Source organism: Pleurodeles waltl, chromosome 6 (assembly GCF_031143425.1).
Source record: "Pleurodeles waltl isolate 20211129_DDA chromosome 6, aPleWal1.hap1.20221129, whole genome shotgun sequence".
In the NCBI taxonomy this organism is placed as follows: domain Eukaryota; kingdom Metazoa; phylum Chordata; class Amphibia; order Caudata; family Salamandridae; genus Pleurodeles; species Pleurodeles waltl.
The window spans coordinates 1,109,800,660-1,109,819,685 of record NC_090445.1 but is presented as its reverse complement, the minus strand read 5'-3'; the positions used below and the strand labels follow the sequence as shown (position 1 = coordinate 1,109,819,685).

General features: G+C 45.0%; 1 protein-coding gene across 7 annotated transcripts in view; it reads left to right on the top strand.

The window, feature by feature from the left end:
• Positions 1 to 18,603, top strand: part of ZBTB48 (zinc finger and BTB domain containing 48) — a 203,415-nt gene extending 184,812 nt beyond the window's left edge. For all 7 annotated transcript variants that reach the window (XM_069240235.1, XM_069240234.1, XM_069240230.1 and 4 more), the window contains exons 10-11: positions 6,439 to 6,527; positions 18,054 to 18,603. In XM_069240235.1, coding sequence (XP_069096336.1) covers positions 6,439 to 6,527; positions 18,054 to 18,347 — 383 coding nt within the window. In that variant the 3' untranslated portion in view covers positions 18,348 to 18,603. The remainder of the gene's footprint in view (positions 1 to 6,438; positions 6,528 to 18,053) is intronic.
• The last annotated feature ends 423 nt before the right edge of the window (positions 18,604 to 19,026 follow it).

Sequence of the window (19,026 nt, the reverse complement as noted above, 5' to 3'; positions counted from 1 at the left end):
CGTCGCTGGACTGGTTCTTGAGGAGTAACTCCACTGCTTTGGAGATCTGCTAGAGATCCTGGGTTGCCCGGATCTGAAATGCGGGGCTAGCAAGCTGTGCATTGGATCTGTCGGCTCGGGTATGACATCTGCGCTGCTTCTACATATGCCGGCACCCCCACAGGGGGTAGAGGGTTAAGAGACTGAGTGGTGTTGACGGCAGGAATACAGAGTTTGACTGCCTGCCTCGCGCCTGGAGGGCTTGAGCCTGGCATTTGGTGTGTTCCTTCATGACTGACACTCCAGCAGGTGGATACCATGGGCAAGGATAGAGTGCAAAAGAGTAAGCAGCAAACTCGGATGGATCAATACACGGCGCAAAGTTCAGGTGTGAGTCTACTAAAAGATCCCCCAGGCCCATTGGAGAAAGTTGCAGAACCCACTGGGGTGCAAATCCTTAGCAGCGCCGCCTCCACCGGGAGCCCCTCCACGAACAATTATAGCCAAGGTCCTTAACTACAGAGATCGAGATGTAATTTTGCAGGAGGTGCGCAAACATGGAGATCCAACCTTTGAAAATCACTCCATCCGTTTTTCCCTCTCTATACTAGGATGGTTCAGCTCCAGAGACAATCCTTTGCTGGTGTTAAGCGCAAGCTTAAAGAACTGGGCTATACCTTTATGCTGTTGTTCCCAGCTAAGTTGAAAGTTCTCCAGGCAGGTCGCTCACACTTTTTTCAGTCTCCTGAAGCAGCTTGGGACTGGTTGGAGCGGAATGATGTGGCGGGAACGCCGGACTTCCTGGTTGAGGGAATGACAGAAGACCCTGAGGGACAGCAGAGGTGCATACTGCAGCCCACAGGAGCACCCGCAGATGCCATGCTGGCCAAGGAAACCGTGTGATTGTTTGTTCGGACGGCACCCTGAGTCTTGAACGTCGGAGACAGGAGCGAGAGGAGGCTAAACTGTTGGTTCAAACTGTCACGTCGGATGAGAAGTGACGGGGGTCCGGGTCAATGATTATTCCAGTAGTTGCTGCGGAGTGGTGGAACAGAGCTACCCCTCCCCTACCCCTCCCCCCCATTGTTGTTGTTGTTGTTGGTTGTTGGTTATACTTGTGGGTACAGTGTGTGTGCGGGCCGGACGATTGGCGTGGGTGGAGTGTTGGAGCGTGTCTGGACCTGAATTTAGCTATCGAGCAGGAGTGGCGATCGCCTCCCACTTGTAGACTATAGAAGTGATAGCAGGGTACACACTCGATTGGGCAGACACTAGTTGTGGGAGGTGTTTACCCGGGGGTGGGATGGGGAACTTATCTGTGGGTTCTTGTTTGAGTTGGAATTCTGTATTTGACACTGAAAGCACTGTGAGTGTCCTTCTGCTTAGGGGCATCGACTTGCCTGGTTGCACAAGCGCGAACCAGGGGATTATATGGTGGGGCCGTGGGTGGTTGGGGTGGGGGGACGACCCGGAGGGTTGGTGAGGTGTGTGGGACGGATTAGACTATGGTGGGTATCTTGACATGCATAGTTACGTGGAACGTTAGGGGGTTAAGCTCCTATGTGAAGCACTATAGAGTGCATACGTATCTTTGGCAGCTTGGCGTAAATGTTGCTCTCCTGCAGGAGACTTATTTGGTTGAGAATGAAGCACAATAAGTGCAGAAAAAGTGGAGGGGGCAGCTATATTCGGCGTGCGGGTGACTTTAATTGCGTCCTCGATGGAGTGCTAGATAGGGACCCCCGAAGATGAATACGAAAGCACATATGACTGCCGAACTGCAAAACGTTATGAGGAATCTCTACTTTGTGGATGTGTGGAGATAAGTGTACCCCTCGTCTAGCGTGTTTTCCTGTTACACGCCCACCCATGGGGCTTACAGCCGTCTGGATTGATTTCTCCTAGCCAGTGATGGCTACCTAGATGTTCACAGAGTTGTTTACCAGGCCCGGTTTTGTCAGACCATGGCCCCCTCCTTCTGGAGCGTCAAACACACATGCCCAGACCTGCGATCCCCCTGTGGCGACTGCGTTCAGACTTGCTAGGTGATCCGGAATATAAAAAAGATCACCAGGATGGGCTAGTTGGATACTTTCATATGAATTGGGGTACGGCAGGGACCCGAAGCTTAGAATGGGAGGCACTGAAAGTTGTTATTAGAGGGGAAAGCCTTAGTAAAACATATGGAATTTAGGCAGCGCCTGGACCGGGAGCCCACGTGTCTGGAGGGGGTGTTGGCTACTCTACAGTGCCAAGTTGATAATGGCGACGCTTCAGAGGTGGATTGTCTTGAGGTGAGAGGTAGAATTGTGGACCTATGGGATAGGCTAGAGAATTATGTCTGCCGGAATTATAGGCAGCGACTATTCTGGGAAGGAGACCGCTATGGGCGTATGCTGGCTTGGCTCCTCCGGCGAGAGAGGCCAGTCCCCATTATTCAGATGCTCCACGGCTCCTCTGGGGAAAGGATTTTAGGGCAGTTGAGGGTGAATGCGCACCTGCGTGAGCACTTACGAGTTATCTATGCCGCACCACAGAGAACGGGCGAGACCCAGATTCAGAAGTACCTGAATGGTCTCCAGTTACCTCGCCTTACGGCAGCTCAGGTGGAGGAATTGGAAGGAGAGGTTTCATTGGAAGACCTGGGAGAGGCGCTGAGCGGTATGGCGACTGGGAAAGCACCTGGTCCGGACGGGCTGCCAGTCGAATTTTATCGTACATATTCTGCTGTGCTCTTCCTCGATTGTTGGAAATACTCCATGAGGCGCGAGGGGAGGGTCTGCTACCGGTGCATATGCAAGAAGCTTTGATAGTTATGCTACCAAAGCCAGGAAAGGAGGTTGACGACCTAAGCTCATATAGGCTGTTATCCATAATGAATGTTGAATTACTTGCTAAAGTTTTGGCCTTTCGGTTGAGTAGAGTGGTGACGCATTTAGTGCTGGGAGATCAATGCGGTCAGACTCCTTTATGATCGAACGCAGCACACGGCAGGGTTGCCCCGTCGCTGCTGCTGTTCGCGTTGGCCATGGAGCCACTAGCTATTCAACTACGGACTGCCTTGGATGGTCGGGATATCCAGGTGGGGGAGAGAACGCACATAATTTCATTGTATGCAGATGATGCTCTAGTGTACGTCTCAGAACCTGAACAGGCGGTCCCCCTCTTGTTAGGAATGATGGATGATTTTGGGCGGGTGTTGGGCCTACGTGTTAACAGGCACAAAACAGCGTTATTCCCCATGGCAGGTCTGTCTGTGATAGAGGCTCTGGAGTTGCCCCAATTGGGCTTAACCTGGGAGACTGAGTCCTTTTCATATTTAGGCATCCAATATGCGCATTTGCCGTCATTGCAATTCAATTTAAACATGGGAAGAGTACTGGAGGGCCTCCGTGCATCTGTTCAGTTTTGGACCTCTCTCCTACTATCAGTTATGGGTAGAATCGCACTCAGTAAAATGATCTTGCTGCCTATATGTTATGCAGAATTCACTCTGTGAGCACCCTCTTTCGATATTCCGACAGCTTGATAAACTGCTCGTATCCTTAGTCTGGGCAGGCTAAAGATGCCGAGTTCGTATGGGAATCTTGAAATTGGACCTGGCTGATGGCGGCTTGGGACTGCCAGACTTATATTTATATTACTTGGTCGGGTTGCTACAGTACGCAGCCTGCTGGTGTGAGGATGCGCCCAATTGCTTACTATACTTACAGTGTACTGTTGTTGGTTAATGTGTTATAGTGTACTGTATTGTCCCTGAAGGGGTGGGCTCTGCTCTGTCGGGCTGCTGTGGAAGTCATGTTGGTTGGGTCCCCCTAATCTAACATAATGGGTGCCTTAACTCCTTATGCGTGCTCAGTCGGAGCAGTTAAGTGGACCTGGAACTGGACTCTTCTAAATGTTATTGACATAAAAGGTGCGCTTGGTTGGATATTCTTCCCCCCCCCCCGCGAAAGCAGTATGTAATAATGTAGTACACAGTGTATAAATAAACAAGTTAAAAAAAAAAGTTTCAAACCCTTTACAAATCTCATCACAACAGATTATTTAAACAGTGTGTTAATGCCACAACCTAAAAAAAAAAAAATATGCCAAATAACCTTTAACAAAGCAAGTACATTCTGGGCCAACTGAAAAACAAACAAGCCTTGAGATAACTAAGTTTGTAGTAGGTCCATCTGAGAGGTGCCACACCAATCCAATAACTTGTCCCAGGACCGAGTGTACACAGATTTTGTAGATGAGTGCCTGGCTGCTAGATTAATGTCAATGATTTTGGGAGGAAGATCGAAGTTCTATATATCACAACCTTCTGGCCCAATTCGAAGCCACTAGGATGGCTTGGGATTGGGCAGTCTTGATCTTCTTCAGAACTTTAGCCTGGAGGGGTAGAGGTGGGATAAGATACAGGAATCCCAAGCTCCACTCCATAGAGTGTCTCTCTGAAAGAAGGCATTCTTGGGGACTCTTGCGTGCAGAAATGCTGACATTGGTCATTCTCAGCTGTGGCGAAAAGATATAGCCAGTGTTCACCTCATTGCTTGAAAATGCCCCGTACCACCTCTAAGTGTAACTGTCATTCTTCATCCTCTAGGAACAGGCAACTAAATGTTCCCATCGTGGTGTTCAGATATTCTGCCAGGGAGTCCACAGTCAGAAAAATGGCCCGGCGAGCCATCCTCTTCAAAATGTGTAGAGCCTCCTGGCACAGGACCCTCGACCCCACTCTGCCCTTCTTTGTTTCGTTACCACATTGCAATAGTGTTGTCTGTGAGAACTTGTACTATTCTCATTTTTAGATAGTATGAAGGCCTGCAACACCAAACAGATCGCTCACAACTCCAGCAAATTGATGTGGAGGCAGGTTCCAAAGGAGCCCAAACTCCTCTGTTCTCCACCTCTTCCAGGTGGCCTCTCCAGCCCAGTAGTGATGCATCCATCATCACTGTCGGCTCTGGGTTGGGGTAAGGGGAGGAGTCTGCTACTGGTCCAAATGTGGTCTGTAGAACTTTTGCACTTTTTTTTCTGAAACGTGAATGGAATCTGAAAAAGGTCCCTGGTGCTGTTTATCTGGCACTACAGAGTCTCCATGTGCTATTTGGCGTACTTGACTAGCAGGATGCAGGAGGCCAGTAGTCCCAGGAGCCTCAACGCCTTCCTCACTGAGATCCAGGACAGGGGCGAAATATCAGGGTCTGACATATAATTTGCAAACTATGGTTAAACGTAGCATTCCACTGATCTCTGCTACAAATGGAGTTTCAATGACACTTAAGACTCTTTTAAGGTTTTTGATAAAATAAAGGGAACTACAGACTTCCACAAAACACTGTAAGCCGGCATGACCTCAGAGAAAAGCATTTGTATAAGACATTTTTTAATGCACACTTTATTCTTGTGTGTAGGCTGTTTTTTAATGCACAAAATACAGTGGTGACTATTTGGTGACATGCTTCCTATTAAAGCAGCGCTTACACGAAGATCAGTTTGCGAAGGGTTCTTGCTGAAAACGCCCATGTTCTGATCCCAAGTATGTTCTGTCTCTAAGAGTAGGTTTAGCCTGTTCCTCGACAGAAGATTACTTGCAGTGTTCTTTATGCCATCAGATTCTTTGCATGTATTTATGAAATTTATTTGAAAGTGGAAAATTCTGATCCATGAGTACTCCAGACTTTTGTCACATTTGAAGTTCCTGCCCCGGTAGAGTTTGTAAAACGCAGTCCACCACTGAATCAGTATCACAGAAGTCCTTGTCCGTTGCAGGCTCTGTAGAACCTTGCTGCCTTGAAGTAGGCACATCGGAACCTTTTCTTTAACATGTTGGGTACTAGATGGACCAACCGCTATACCTGCAGCCCTTACATGCTCTCTTAGCATGTGTTTCCTATGTGGCAGATCGAGTCTGGCGCTAATTGCGAACACACTGTGCAGAAATCTTTCTTTAGACTTCTCTACCCTTCCTCCCCTCTCCTTTAAAATGAATTGCAATAGGAAACGTGGCATGGTAAGAACCAGTAGCGTGTTTCTAGGTTATTGTTCCTTTCAGTTGATGCTAATTTATATTCTCCGTTATCATACTGAACACGTTTCCCATGCATTATTTTGAAATGACAAAGCAAGCATCAGAACTTGGAAAGTAGTAAGTATTAAATCTTTTGGTGAGCGTTTGATGCAACAAGCAGTGCAGGTCACTGGAAAACAATGGACACCATGTGTGAAAGAATCTTTAGTAAGAGCCTGCGTTGCGGTTAGGAAGATGCCTTTACGGTGAAATTGCTGTGGTTCGCTTCTAGAATACATAATTTCAGTTCACCAAAATCTTCCATTTCGCTAAGCCACATTCATAATTAAGGAAAACATATCTATGAAGAGAATGCTGACATGAGGGTTTAAACATAGACTTAACATAACTGGCAAATATTGTGCCTTAAAGTTGTTTTTCTGCTTCCTTTGTTTTAGCCATTGAACAGTTACGGGTCCACGTACGAAGACACAAAGGGATGAGGAAGTTTGAATGTACTGAATGTGGTTACAAGTTCACACGACAGGTACAGTGCCACCACATACGTGAAGCTTATTTATTTATTGCTATTTATTCTGTGTTAAGACGCTACCTTGCAGCCACTGCAGAGCGCTGACCTTGGATAATGAGGGGACGCTACAGGCAGCATCTGCATGATGATAGGCACAACCGTGTGGACCATCTTTTTTTTTTCTTTTTTTTAAAAGAGGACTTTCCGGTCTTGGGTCCTACAGATACTCCCTGGTGTCCAACTTTATCTCTAATATGTGTATCGTTTTTTTTTAGGCTTTTTCGTTGCCAACTATTGTTGCTGGACGGAGGTTATGCACATTAGACCTTCCACATCTATAAACTGGACTTGGGGGGTGATTCTGAGACTGGCGGGCGGCGGAGGCCGCCCGCCAGTCTTCCCCCGACAAAATACCGCTCCGCGGTCGCAAGACCGCTGAGGGTATTTTGAGATTTGCCCTGGGCTGGCGGGCGGCCGCCAAAAGGCCGCCCGCCAGCCCAGGGCAAATCTACCTTCCCACGAGGACGCCGGCTCCGAATGGAGCCGGCGTAGTGGGAAGGTGCGACGGGTGCTGTTGCACCCGTCGCGTATTTCAGTGTCTGCTTTGCAGACACTGAAATACTTTGTGGGGCCCTCTTACGGGGGCCCCGCGGCACCCCCTACCGCCATCCTGTTCCTGGCGGGAGACCCGCCAGGAACAGGATGGCGGTAGGGGGTGTCAGAATCCCGCGCTCCGCTGCCATGGAGGATTCTCCCGAGCAGCGGAAAGTCGGCGGGAGACCGCCGACTTTCCGTTTCTGAATGCTCGACGGAGCACCGCCAGCCTGTTGGCGGTGCTCCCGTGGTCGGTGACCCTGGCGGTCACCGACCGCCAGGGTCAGAATGACCCCCTTAGTGTTGTTTACTCAAAGCCAAGGCGCAGAGGCCAATTTAAAAAACCCACTACCTAATTACAAACCTTTACTGTTAACATCTCTGACTCATCATAGTATGTGATCTGTGGCAGTTTTCAAAACAAGTAATTTAACCTATTGAAGCCCCATAAAAAAACTAGACATATGAACACAGATCATCATGAATATATATAGTTACATTAATTTGTTTAAAAAAAAAAAAAATTAAAAAGGAATAAATATTTCAAAGGTACCAACGGTTTTCATTAATTGGTATATGATAACCTTTAATTTATTTACATAGTAGCACGCGATTGTGCAAACTATTGCATGTCTATTATCTTATTACAAAAATATATTTAAGTACACAACCTTTAAAGCTAAAGGAATATAACGTTTGTGTATATATAGTTTAATTAATTCTGATGTCTAGTTTAATACACGTCCACACCTTTAAACATATACAAAAGTAAAATGGCCTGTAGTTGACTACTTCTGAAAAATCATTACTATTATTATTTTTGTTATTCATCTGGGGCGGACAGCCTTCATAATCCATTAGCTTCGATGCTGCCAGCATAGCTAAAGCAAACTGTAGCTAAAGGGTATAGTGTTTCATATTGTGCCTCCACTTCTAATATCTGGAATTCTAAAAATAAATGTGCTAGTGCTGCTGCTGTAGTGTAGCCATTTTTAATGTAACTTTATGAGCGTTAGCTTAACGTATTAGGCCTCTGTGCACTTTGCCCTAGATGCATTTTATTTAGCCTCGCACTGTTATTTTACAATAACCAGTTTCACGGTCTTGTTTTATTTCCTTCTATCACACTGTTTAGCTTACTTCAGCACTGTGTTCTCAAGCAATACATTCTTGCTCGCTCTGTGCTTCAGTCAAGGATACAGTCTGGTACATTGCTGATAGAAGTGGTAGAAGTTTAGTCTTTATGGTTCGTAGACTGTACACATCCTTACGTAGGGTAGAACACCGGTGTGTTAGTTATAAAAACACTTTCTAGTCCCGGTACATGTGAGAGGGAGATTCCGACCAGGAACCCACAACTAGATGCGGACTGCCCTGTTGCAGATGCTGATCCAGATCACAGGTCTTTGCTCTGGTATGAGGGTTGATGTCCTCCCGGAGGAACCTTAAAGGCAGGCTTAGAGCTTCACATGCTGTGCTCAAAATATAACTTAGAAAGAACATAATTTAGTTGCAATATGATAGCTTTATTCTTATGTTTCACTCTCCTCGTTACTATTCCAATCCTACTGTGTTGTATGGTTCTGGTTATTGCGGCTCACGCCTTGTTATCTAAAATGTAGTTGTTTTATTAAACCAATCTTTAAAACTCAAACTGCCTTTGTCACTTATATATGAGACCGCACTTTGTATGAGAGAACTGGTTGTGACCTGAGTGACCACAACTTCCCTGGGAAGCACTAAGATGTCATGCGCTCGGCTGCCCAATTGTCTCTTCCCTTTGGGAGAGATGAGGCACTGCTAGTTAGCCCGAGCATAACCTGGATTTGGGGTGACAAGGGTCCTTCACCGTGGGTCAGACTTAGTCCCCCACACTGCGAACGATCTTGCCGCCCAAAAATCCAGTAGTCTCATTAGGATAATGAGAGCCTACGCAACATGGCGCCGCCAACGTTTGGTCTGGCTCTAATTTTTGGGTCCACCAGTTTCTCTCAGTCTCATATAATATAATGATCCCTCAGTTCCTTTAGCGGAGACGTCCGTGACACTGAGGATTTCCACCACTGCGGTTTAGGTAATCCTATTTACAGCGGATGGTTGTTCAAGCTTGAACCTTAAAAGGAAAAACCCCGTCTTGGTGTGCCTTCTCTGAACTCTTGCTGTTTTTCTAATGGCAAATCCCCAGGTAATACCGATAGCTCTTAACATGAGACAACCACTCACAGCACATTTTCTAGCAAATGGTCTTACGATCCAGGGTGGTCCAGTCACGTTTGTGGTGGCCGCCCACACAGCCTATAGAACTGAACATTTTTACTCTTGGATCACATTTCCAGCAGTTGATGGAAACACAAATACATTCCACACATATACAGTTGCGAACGCGCCTGGACAATACAGGGCGTATGCATATTTAGAGATACCTCTATCTTATCAAGAACATAATAATTGGCTTGATGGAGCCCTACCCCATACCATATTACCAGTAAGGTTAGGTCCACTTAGCAATGATGGTCCTACCTGGCCTTTACTGGCCACATATACACCACATCCTGCGGTTGCAAATATGGCGGTGGCTGAAGTTCGACGTTTGTATACAGACTTACCGGCTACATATAGACGTTTAGTACAATTTGTGATGCAGACACTAAATACAAACCCAGCGCGTGCTGCTCCAGCACAACCACATGCAGTAGCACCTGTTATAAACCCGGTGACTGTACACTCTATCATGGGTAAAGTCCCAGCAAAACGGGAGGAGACTCCATTTTGGCTGGCACAGAAAATGAATACACTGGAAGCGGTATTTCCCCATACAGGACCTCAGGGCAAACATAGAATACTAACTATGTGTTTACCCTTTGGGATGGTTCCCACAGTGGAACATTGTAATACATGGGGCACGGTGTTTGCTGCGCTCTATACGACGGCACACGGTACACTGACCTTGGCCAACCTACCGGAAGTGCTTAAACAAATTCAGGATGAATACGGGGCAGCCTCGGCCTTAGATTTGGGAATACAGCTGATGGGCAGCTTTGCCACGGTTTCTTCAATCATCCTAAGTAATCCTAAAGGGAAAGGAGTTGCACTTGTAGTGCGCATGCGTCTTGGTGACGTCCCGCAACAAGATCAGGAGCGGGAACTGCCTAAAATAATAGCAGAAACATATTCTAGGGGCTAGACCACAAAAACCTCAATTTCAGGGGAAAATTAGTAAAGAAAATGCTAAACAGCAACCGGAGGGTAATAAGAAGCGCTGGGAGAAAAAACAACAAACACCTAAAAAAGAAAGGGGAGAAGCTCCGCGTACGGAGACCCCGCAGAATAGGTATAATCTCAGAAATAGAGATAATATAAAAACGCCTGATAGATATCAATATACTGATACACGCCAATCTCGTTCCTTTCAGGAATCATCGGAAAAGAGAAATGAGAGATGTGGGCGGTCAGAGCAGAGAACAGAGTACGTGAAACTGAGACAGGAATCCCAACGCTCTTTGGAGGTTTCTATCAAGAAGGAAGAGAAACCGATACAACAAAAACAACAGTTTAAAAAGAAAAAGGTGGCAGCAGTCTCAGTTAGGCATGCCGCTCAGGAAGAGAGTTCTCTTGAAGAAGACGACATGGGCACTGGCACTGCTAGACAGCGCGGCAGAGGTCACAATAGTTCGCCGGAATCTTCTAGAGCATCTGGAGGAGAAAGCAACTGATGACTTCATACAAGTAGAAACAGCAGATATGTGTGTCTCCGAACCCGATAGGGTGTATACAGTGACTTTACAATTGGAAGGAGACATTGAGCGCACTATATACGCAGTCGTTTGGGATTGTGTAGTTAAGATATATGACATTTTGCTGGCTTAACAAGATTGGCCGCCTGATTTTGTCCGCACCTGCCCAGTTGGGGAGGAGGTTATTAAACCTTCATTCTCTCCCCTTGTTCCGGGGGAACTTGTAGAGTCCTATTGCATCAAATGGGCTCTAGCACAAGCACCTGCCTTATATAGAAATCACGTAGTGTGGGACAGGGATTCCCCATATCGTGTCATTCCCATTAAAGGTGAACCTCAGCCACAACCGCAGTATCCCATAAAACATGAAGCAAGGGCACCGGTGAGAGAAATACTTACGCAATTAGAATATCAGGGAGTAATTGAACCCTGTGTCTCCCCAATGAATAATCCCTTATTCCCTGTAGCTAAACCGGACCATTCATATAGAATAGTCTTAGACTACAGACATTTGAACAGACATACACGCACATATTCTATACAAAATTCACATAGCGCTGCACTGATGAACAACTTAGTGCGGAAAAAATATAAAACTACTTTGGATATCTCAAATGGATTCTTCTGCCAGAATATCACACCGGAAAGCAGAGATTTCACAAGCTTTAGCGCGTTAGGCTCCCAGAAAAAATTCTGTTGTTTGCCTGAGGGGTATAAGAACAGCCCAGGACTGTTTTCAGCTCGTGTGACTGAGATTTTACACGAGTTGGACCCTGAAGCGTTGTCATAAATGGATGATATATATCTCACGGATGACGAGTTGCTACAACATTTCAGACGGGTAGCCCGCATTGTTGTAGGGTTTGCCGAAGTCGGCTACAAATTTAACTTTAAAAAATCGAAAATTGCCTTCCTCAGCGTCATATTCCTGCGATATGAGCTGTCGAATGAAGGTAAGAGCCTAGCACCACAATTCTTTAAAAAGTGTGCTCAGTTGCAACCACCAAATACAATTAAGAAACTCCAATTGTTTTCGGCTTTCTCAATTTTGGCAGAACATACATTCCTGATTATGCTACACGCATAAAGCCTTTATATGAATTAATACGTCCTGATTTTTCGAGCAAATTCTGGACAATTGAACATACACATACTCTTCGGGAGTTACAAGCAGATATGCTGGCAGCGAAACATCTACATACACGGGACAATAAGACGCATTTGGTCATCAGGGTGATAGCTGGGGCCATTGGGTTTACTTATGTCTCATTTAATGAAGGTGAGACAGTCCCGATTGGATACAAGTCACACTTGTATTCTGCTGCTGAACAACGATTTGCACCCACGGAGAAAATACGAACTGCTGTACAGATGGCTGTTATTAAAGAAAGACCTCTTGCCCAGGGAAAACGCATTATTGTCGTTTCTCCTATTCCGGCCCTCGAGGCTGTTACAAAAGCTTGCGCCCGAACGCAAAAGCACTACATCCAAGATGGATACAATGGGCTACGTCTTTGACGGCCACTGATGTAGACTACATTTTTGACCCAAAGTTACAAACTCAGGAATTTCTGCAATATGAAGTTGAATATCCAGTCTCCGCAGACACATTGCCTATTGATCAATATCAAGTAGTCATGTATACCGAGGGCTCTGCGCAACGAAACACAAATATTCGGCTGCATGTGCAGTAGTGAGCGGCTGTATGGAGGGGGAGAAGTTCTGCCCCCAACATACTTATACACAGACCTTAGGGGATTGTACAGCACAATTAGCTGAGCTAAAAGCTCTACTGCTGGCACTAGAACATACAGATCCGACGCAGTTCACACTGATTGTTTGTGATTCGTATTATTGCATCCAGTCTTTTAATGAATATCTACATTACTGGCGCTTGAATGGGTTCAGAGATTCAAAAGGCAACACCATAAAAAACAGACTACTGTGGTGGAAGGTAGCAGACTTGAAAGAGACGCTACCAAAAGTCCATGTTGTACACACACTTGGACACCAGCGTGTTGGAATACACGTTGCTGGAAATACTTTGGCTGATGAAGCTGCAAAGTCGGCAGTGGCAGCTGCCACTGTAGCTGCAGTGGCTTGTTCGAGTTCCAAACCAGACACAGAGATTATGGCTGCCATAAAAGCTACGGTTGATGGCACGCCTTATCCTAAAGGACTTCCTAATAAATACCAATACTTTATGGGAAGTATGCTGAACGCTGAAGTTAAAATTCCTAGCGTAGGTGTACACGACATCCCAAATAAAGCTGTAAGACCGCAATTGATTAAAGCAGCGCATGAGGGAGTGGCATCTGCACATGCTGGCGTGGCCCCTACGATTTCGCTATTACAGGCCCGTTACTGGTGGCCTGGTCTCTATAAAGAGGCTAAGCAGTATGTCCTTTGTTGTGACATCTGTCAACAAATTAAAGTTTCAACAGCTAAGCGCCCGCCGCAGACACCCCTCTTAATATCCAACAGACCATTACAATGTGTGTACTTGGATCATTGCGGTCCACTAACACCAGATAGTGCATATAAATATATACTAGTCGCTGTTGATTCTTGCTCCAGATTAGTGTGGGTGTGGCCGCAGCGCTCGGCTGACGCTCGGACTGTTATTAAAGATTTGCGAGTCTTTGTCGGTACATATGCAGTTGCGGCATTCCATTCGGACCAGGACCCTGCTTTTGCCTCAAGGGCATTCAGGGACACCATGGCTTCATTGGGGGTCCAGCTCCAGTACTCGTCTCCATTTCATCCCGAGGGAAATTCTGTTGTGGAGTGGTTAAACCGCGATTTAAAGCAATCCTTAACAGCCAGGGTCTTAGGTACGGGTCGTAGTTGGCTAACCTACCTGTTTGGAATTCAGAGAGCACTCAATAACCTGCCTAGAAGGTCCCTGGGGGGTCGTACTTCATATGAGTGCCTGTCCGGAACACAAATGTTTGTTCCGGATCTTGATGGTCCTGGTGTGGAGGCGGCAGAAACGCCTTTTGACATAAATGATCATGTCACTATTTTGCAGGAATTACAGCAGGTCCGTGAAGATAACTCTTCTAAAAGTGCCACCTCCACGGGAATTAAGGATGTGCCAGTAACACCTACCGGCTGGATTCCCAGAGTTGGGGATGTTGTGCGTGAAAAGGTTGCAGTGAAAAAAGAATTTGTCCCTTCTTATCGAGCACCAGTCCCTGTGTTGGGGATACACGGAACGAGAACTGTTATTCTACCACCGTTGCCAGGTGCCAAAGAAAATCGCTTTGTTTCCATTGACAATGTCAAGTTACAACATGTGGCTGATTCTACACAGCAGGCCAGGAGGAACGTCCAGTAGTTCCCAAATCCCTCTCACTACTGGGGAAGATGTTCCGCTTCAAGTTATCTATACCAACACAGTTGCCTCTCCGGGCTTGGGGAGGGTGGATGATGATCTTTCATTAGTTCCACTGATGACAAATAACTTGGAAACCTTTGATCAAGTCACCATGACTACTGACGTGACAGTTGGTGCTATCTACAGTGTGCCACCGTGAGAAACACCAACTCCTCCATTGTATACGGCGACGCCTTTTACACGAACTGCCTCTGGTTACTTTGCCAACAACAACAATGGTCTATCGGACTCGTTTGCCTCATCGACTACTGACCTGTCAGGTCCACGTAAGCTGATGTGTTGGCTTCAAGATACGTATTTTGTTTTACCATGGAATCATCTGTGGCTCTTATGGACTATGTTAGCATTTTTTCTTTGGGTTGGGTTTGTAATTACCTTTTTTCTGTTGATACATGGTCATTTTCTTCCTGAGAGATCAGCGGTTGAACAGGTGGAGGATGTGTTGAAACCACATTTTTCATCACATAGGGTCCGAAGAGACTGGTCTTTTGTGAACATTTCTGCAGTACCAATTCCGGATGGGATTGTGTGGGATAAGTGATGTTTGATATATACGGTCCCACTGAGATAATTCAAATACCGTATGTCCTAAAGTTATCTATGAATGATAGAGTAATACCAGGCATTGTATCTGATGATTGGGATGTGAAGACAGTGGATTCAATGATGACAGAATGGCAATATTATACTGTTTATGAAAATGAACATGTTTACCAGTTTAAAGACAATTATGGTGACATGTTTTGCTATAATTATTATGGGCGCCATTTCATCCACAAAGCAAGTAGTCCAAAATCGATATTTAACTATACACAATGGGAACATTGCCCGACTCCCCAACAAGGGAGTTCCAAAACTTACTTTGATAAATTTACGTATTTTTCTGGGCATCATCAAACGAATGCTAAGTCATATTATTTTAGGTTAACTCCGTCTAAAGATAAACAAATGTTGTTGACTAATACGAAATTCATATATTCAGATTCCTTTGTTTCCCGACTGTCAATTGAAGGTTATGAATATTGGTAAAAAAATATTGATTTGAAAAATGTTTGGGGAACAAAACATTGGCAAACAAAGGGTAGAGAAACATTGTTTAGAGCATGTCTCCTTCCCGTCCAAATGATTTTTTTTTTTAATGAAACAGTACAACAGACTAGCTGTTTGGGCTTAGCCACAATAAGAGAATTGAACATGCCTAGTATACCTGTCCCTGCAACATTTAATAACTGGCAGAAATACGTCAATGCCACTTTTAGTGAACTTACAGATTGGGTCCAGAATGGTACATTTAACACTTCATTGACACATCCAGGTGGGTGGTTATTGTGGCCCATAGACACCAACGAGTGTCATCAACGTTTTGTCACCTCCTCAGGGGGGGTTTCCGGACGAGTAGGTCAGACCATCGCTATATATCACCAGAACATGCTGAAATAATTACTACATATCGTGTGAGAAAATTGTGCCAACAATGGTTAAAACAATCCTCGCTAGATGCAGTTAAGACACATCTCACTCTCCTGTCTAATAACACTGACTTACAGGATTTTTTGTCAGGCCCGAAGACACCACCTAGGAAGCGTTTCTTGTATGAAGTATGACCGGTTTTGGATTGTGTGCAGCCCGTGTTTCGGTGCCATTGGTGCTCTTTTGAACATGCACTAGACGTCTTGTCTCTCACAGCAGCGCCCCCCAGTGGTTGATGCTGATCTGTTGATGTTACCGATGAGGGCTCATTACCAGACATACGTGCTGCGGCTGCGTTTGCTTCGAGAAGCTAATTACGAGATACCCTTCCTGGAGGAAGTTGATATTAACTCGTTTACAGGCTCTGCCGGGATGCTGCCTTGGTTGACACTGGGGCTTTGGAACACACCTGCTCCCTAATAGTCTTTGGCGTGGATTTTCCGGTTTTGTCATCTGCCGAAGTGGAGACTCTCCTGCTTTCCATGACCACTTTTTCGAATTGAACTTCTTTTAAATTGACATTGTGATTTGAAATTTGGCATTTTGCTGCAAGCGCATTTTTTTAATTGAGGATTAATATGCTTTGGTGTCCACTTGACTTGTTGAAATTTGATAGGGTTTTAATTATATTTTAGCTTAAGGCATTTTTAGCTTCGGCTTAAACCACTTTCTACCGACAAGGGGAGGGTGTAGTGTAGCCATTTTTAATGTAGCTTTATGCGCGTCACCTTAACGTATTAGGCCTCTGAGCACTTTGCCCTAGATGCATTTTATTTAGCCTCGCACTGTTATTTTACAATAACCAGTTTCACAGTCTTGTTTTATTTCCTTCTATCACACTGTTTAGCTTACTTCAGCACTGTGTTCTTAAACAATACATTCTTGCTCGCTCTGTGCTTCAGTCAAGGATACAGTCTGGTACATTGCCGATAGACATGGTAGAAGTTTAGTCTTTATGGTTCGTAGACAGTACACATCCTTACGTATGGTAGAACACCGGTCTGTTAGTTATAAAAACACTTTCTAGTCCCGGTACACGTGAGAGGGAGATTCTGACCAGGAACCCACAACTAGATGCTGACTGCCCTGTTGCGGATGCTGATCCAGATCACAGGCCTTTGCTCAGGTATGAGGGTTGATGTCTTCCCGGGGGAACCTTAAAGGCAGGCTTAGAGCTTCACATGCTGTGCTCAAAATATAACTTAGAAAGAACATAATTTAGTTGCAATATGATAGCCTTATTCTTATGTTTCACTCTCCTCGTTCGTATTTCAATCCTACTGTGTTGTATGGCTCTGGTTATTGCGGCTCACACCTTGTTATTTAAAATGCAGTCGTTTTATTAAACCAATCTTTAAAACTCAAACTGCCTTTGTCATTTATATATGAGACTGCACTTTGTATGAGAGAACTGGTTGTGACCGGAGTGACCACGACTTCCCTGGGAAGCACTAAGACGTCATGCGCTCGGCTGCCCAATTGTCTCTTCCCTTTGGGAGAGATGAGGCACTGCTAGTTAGCCGGAGCATAACCCGGATTTGGGGTGACAAGGGTCCTTCACCGTGAGTCAGACTCAGTCCCCCACACTTCGAACGATCTTGCCGCCCAAAAATCCAGTAGTCTCATTAGGATAATGAGAGCCTACGCAACACTGCGTTACATGTAGCAACGCGTAAACTCAACTAATACGTCTTGCTTTCAATTTCATTCTCAACTAAAACATTTAAAAAATCCCTGCTGCACTGTAAAACCCAAAACGAGGCGACTGCTTTCTGGTTAAAATGTTTATGTGAAATAAATAATTGAATATGTTGTGATTCAGTTTACTTTTGTGGTGTAAAATAGTCCTCCTACTTTGTAGTGCAAACGCTACACAGGATTCTGAATGATGCATTAAACTGGGCATACCATATGGTGAGAGAAATGCCCCTCTGGCTTGAGCCAAAGCCTACTCTGTGTAGTTTAAAGGATAATACCAGTATGTCTCGTACTAGCTGAGCTGTCAAGCCAAACCTAAACATCAAGTTCCAAAAGTCGGGTCTTCCTTACACTAAAGAAGTATGCTGCTGCTTCTAAATGCTGACTCTGCTGAATCTCTATCTGTTCACCCCTTATTAATACATTTTCTAGACCGATTGCTTGACCAGTTGAAAACAAATGTTTTGTGATGTAATATTCCACTTGGGTGTTCTAGTGTATCAGCTTATATAATACAAATTGCATGGAAAGGCAGGTTGTATTATTTGGCCCATGTAATATAGTTAAACATGATCCTGCGGTGGAATTCGTTTAATTCCTCATGAAATAAATGTATTTTTGATGTCTTTTTGATTGTGTTTTTAGGCACATTTGAGACGTCACATGGAGATACACAATCGAATGGAAAACTACAACCCCAGGCAACGGAAGCTGCGCAACCTCATCATTGAGGAGGGAAAGGGCCTGGTGATCGGTTTGCAGAGCCCTCATGAACTGGAAGTGGGTTCTGCAGAAGTTATAGTAGAATCCCTGAATCCAAGCTCCATGGAAGGACTGTCCTTACCCCGCCTTTGCGAAGATGAACATTTTGCTGACACAGATGGCATTGAGCATTCTCTCATGTCTTCGACCTCAATCACGGATGACTGTGAAACGTAATGTCTTATTCCTGAGGCACGTGTAGATTGTAGAATAACATTTATATAATTTTTGTTTTCGTGCGTGGAATGGCCCAGGGTTTTCATTTGCTAAATCTAGCGTTCTTCTAAAATGTAAATTATCTTTAAACTCAGGCAGGTCCCTGTAGTCACGTTAAATAATGAAAATTCAGGAAAGCTAGCTGGTGCAAGAGTTATAGAAGGATGCAAATGGAGATGTAATTACATAATTATTAATAAAAGACGTATTAATGGAACTTTCGGGTTACAGTCGCGCTCATTGGCTTTTCTTGATTTTCTTTTTCGGTTTGTAAAGGCTGGTTTCTTCCTAATGTAAGAAGTCTATATGCAGAGGCTGACTGAAACGCTACAACATGGGTACTTGGTGACATTTTCCCAAAGGCCACAAAGTTTGGTCGGTGAGGTGACCGAGGGCCACACTGATGCCAACAGTGTGGTGGTGGGGGGTGTATTGGCGGTAAGGTGGGTGTGTGGGAAGGGAAGCATATTCACCTAGGGTCTTAACTGCACAATGTGAACACTTGGTATTAATATTGGGTTCTTTACTTAACCTAATTGTGTGATCACAGTCAATTGTTTTATTTCACTTTCCCTCTTTTTTTTCATTATCAGTTTTATTTCACTTTCCCGCCTTTTCTTCATTATCAGTTTTATTTCAC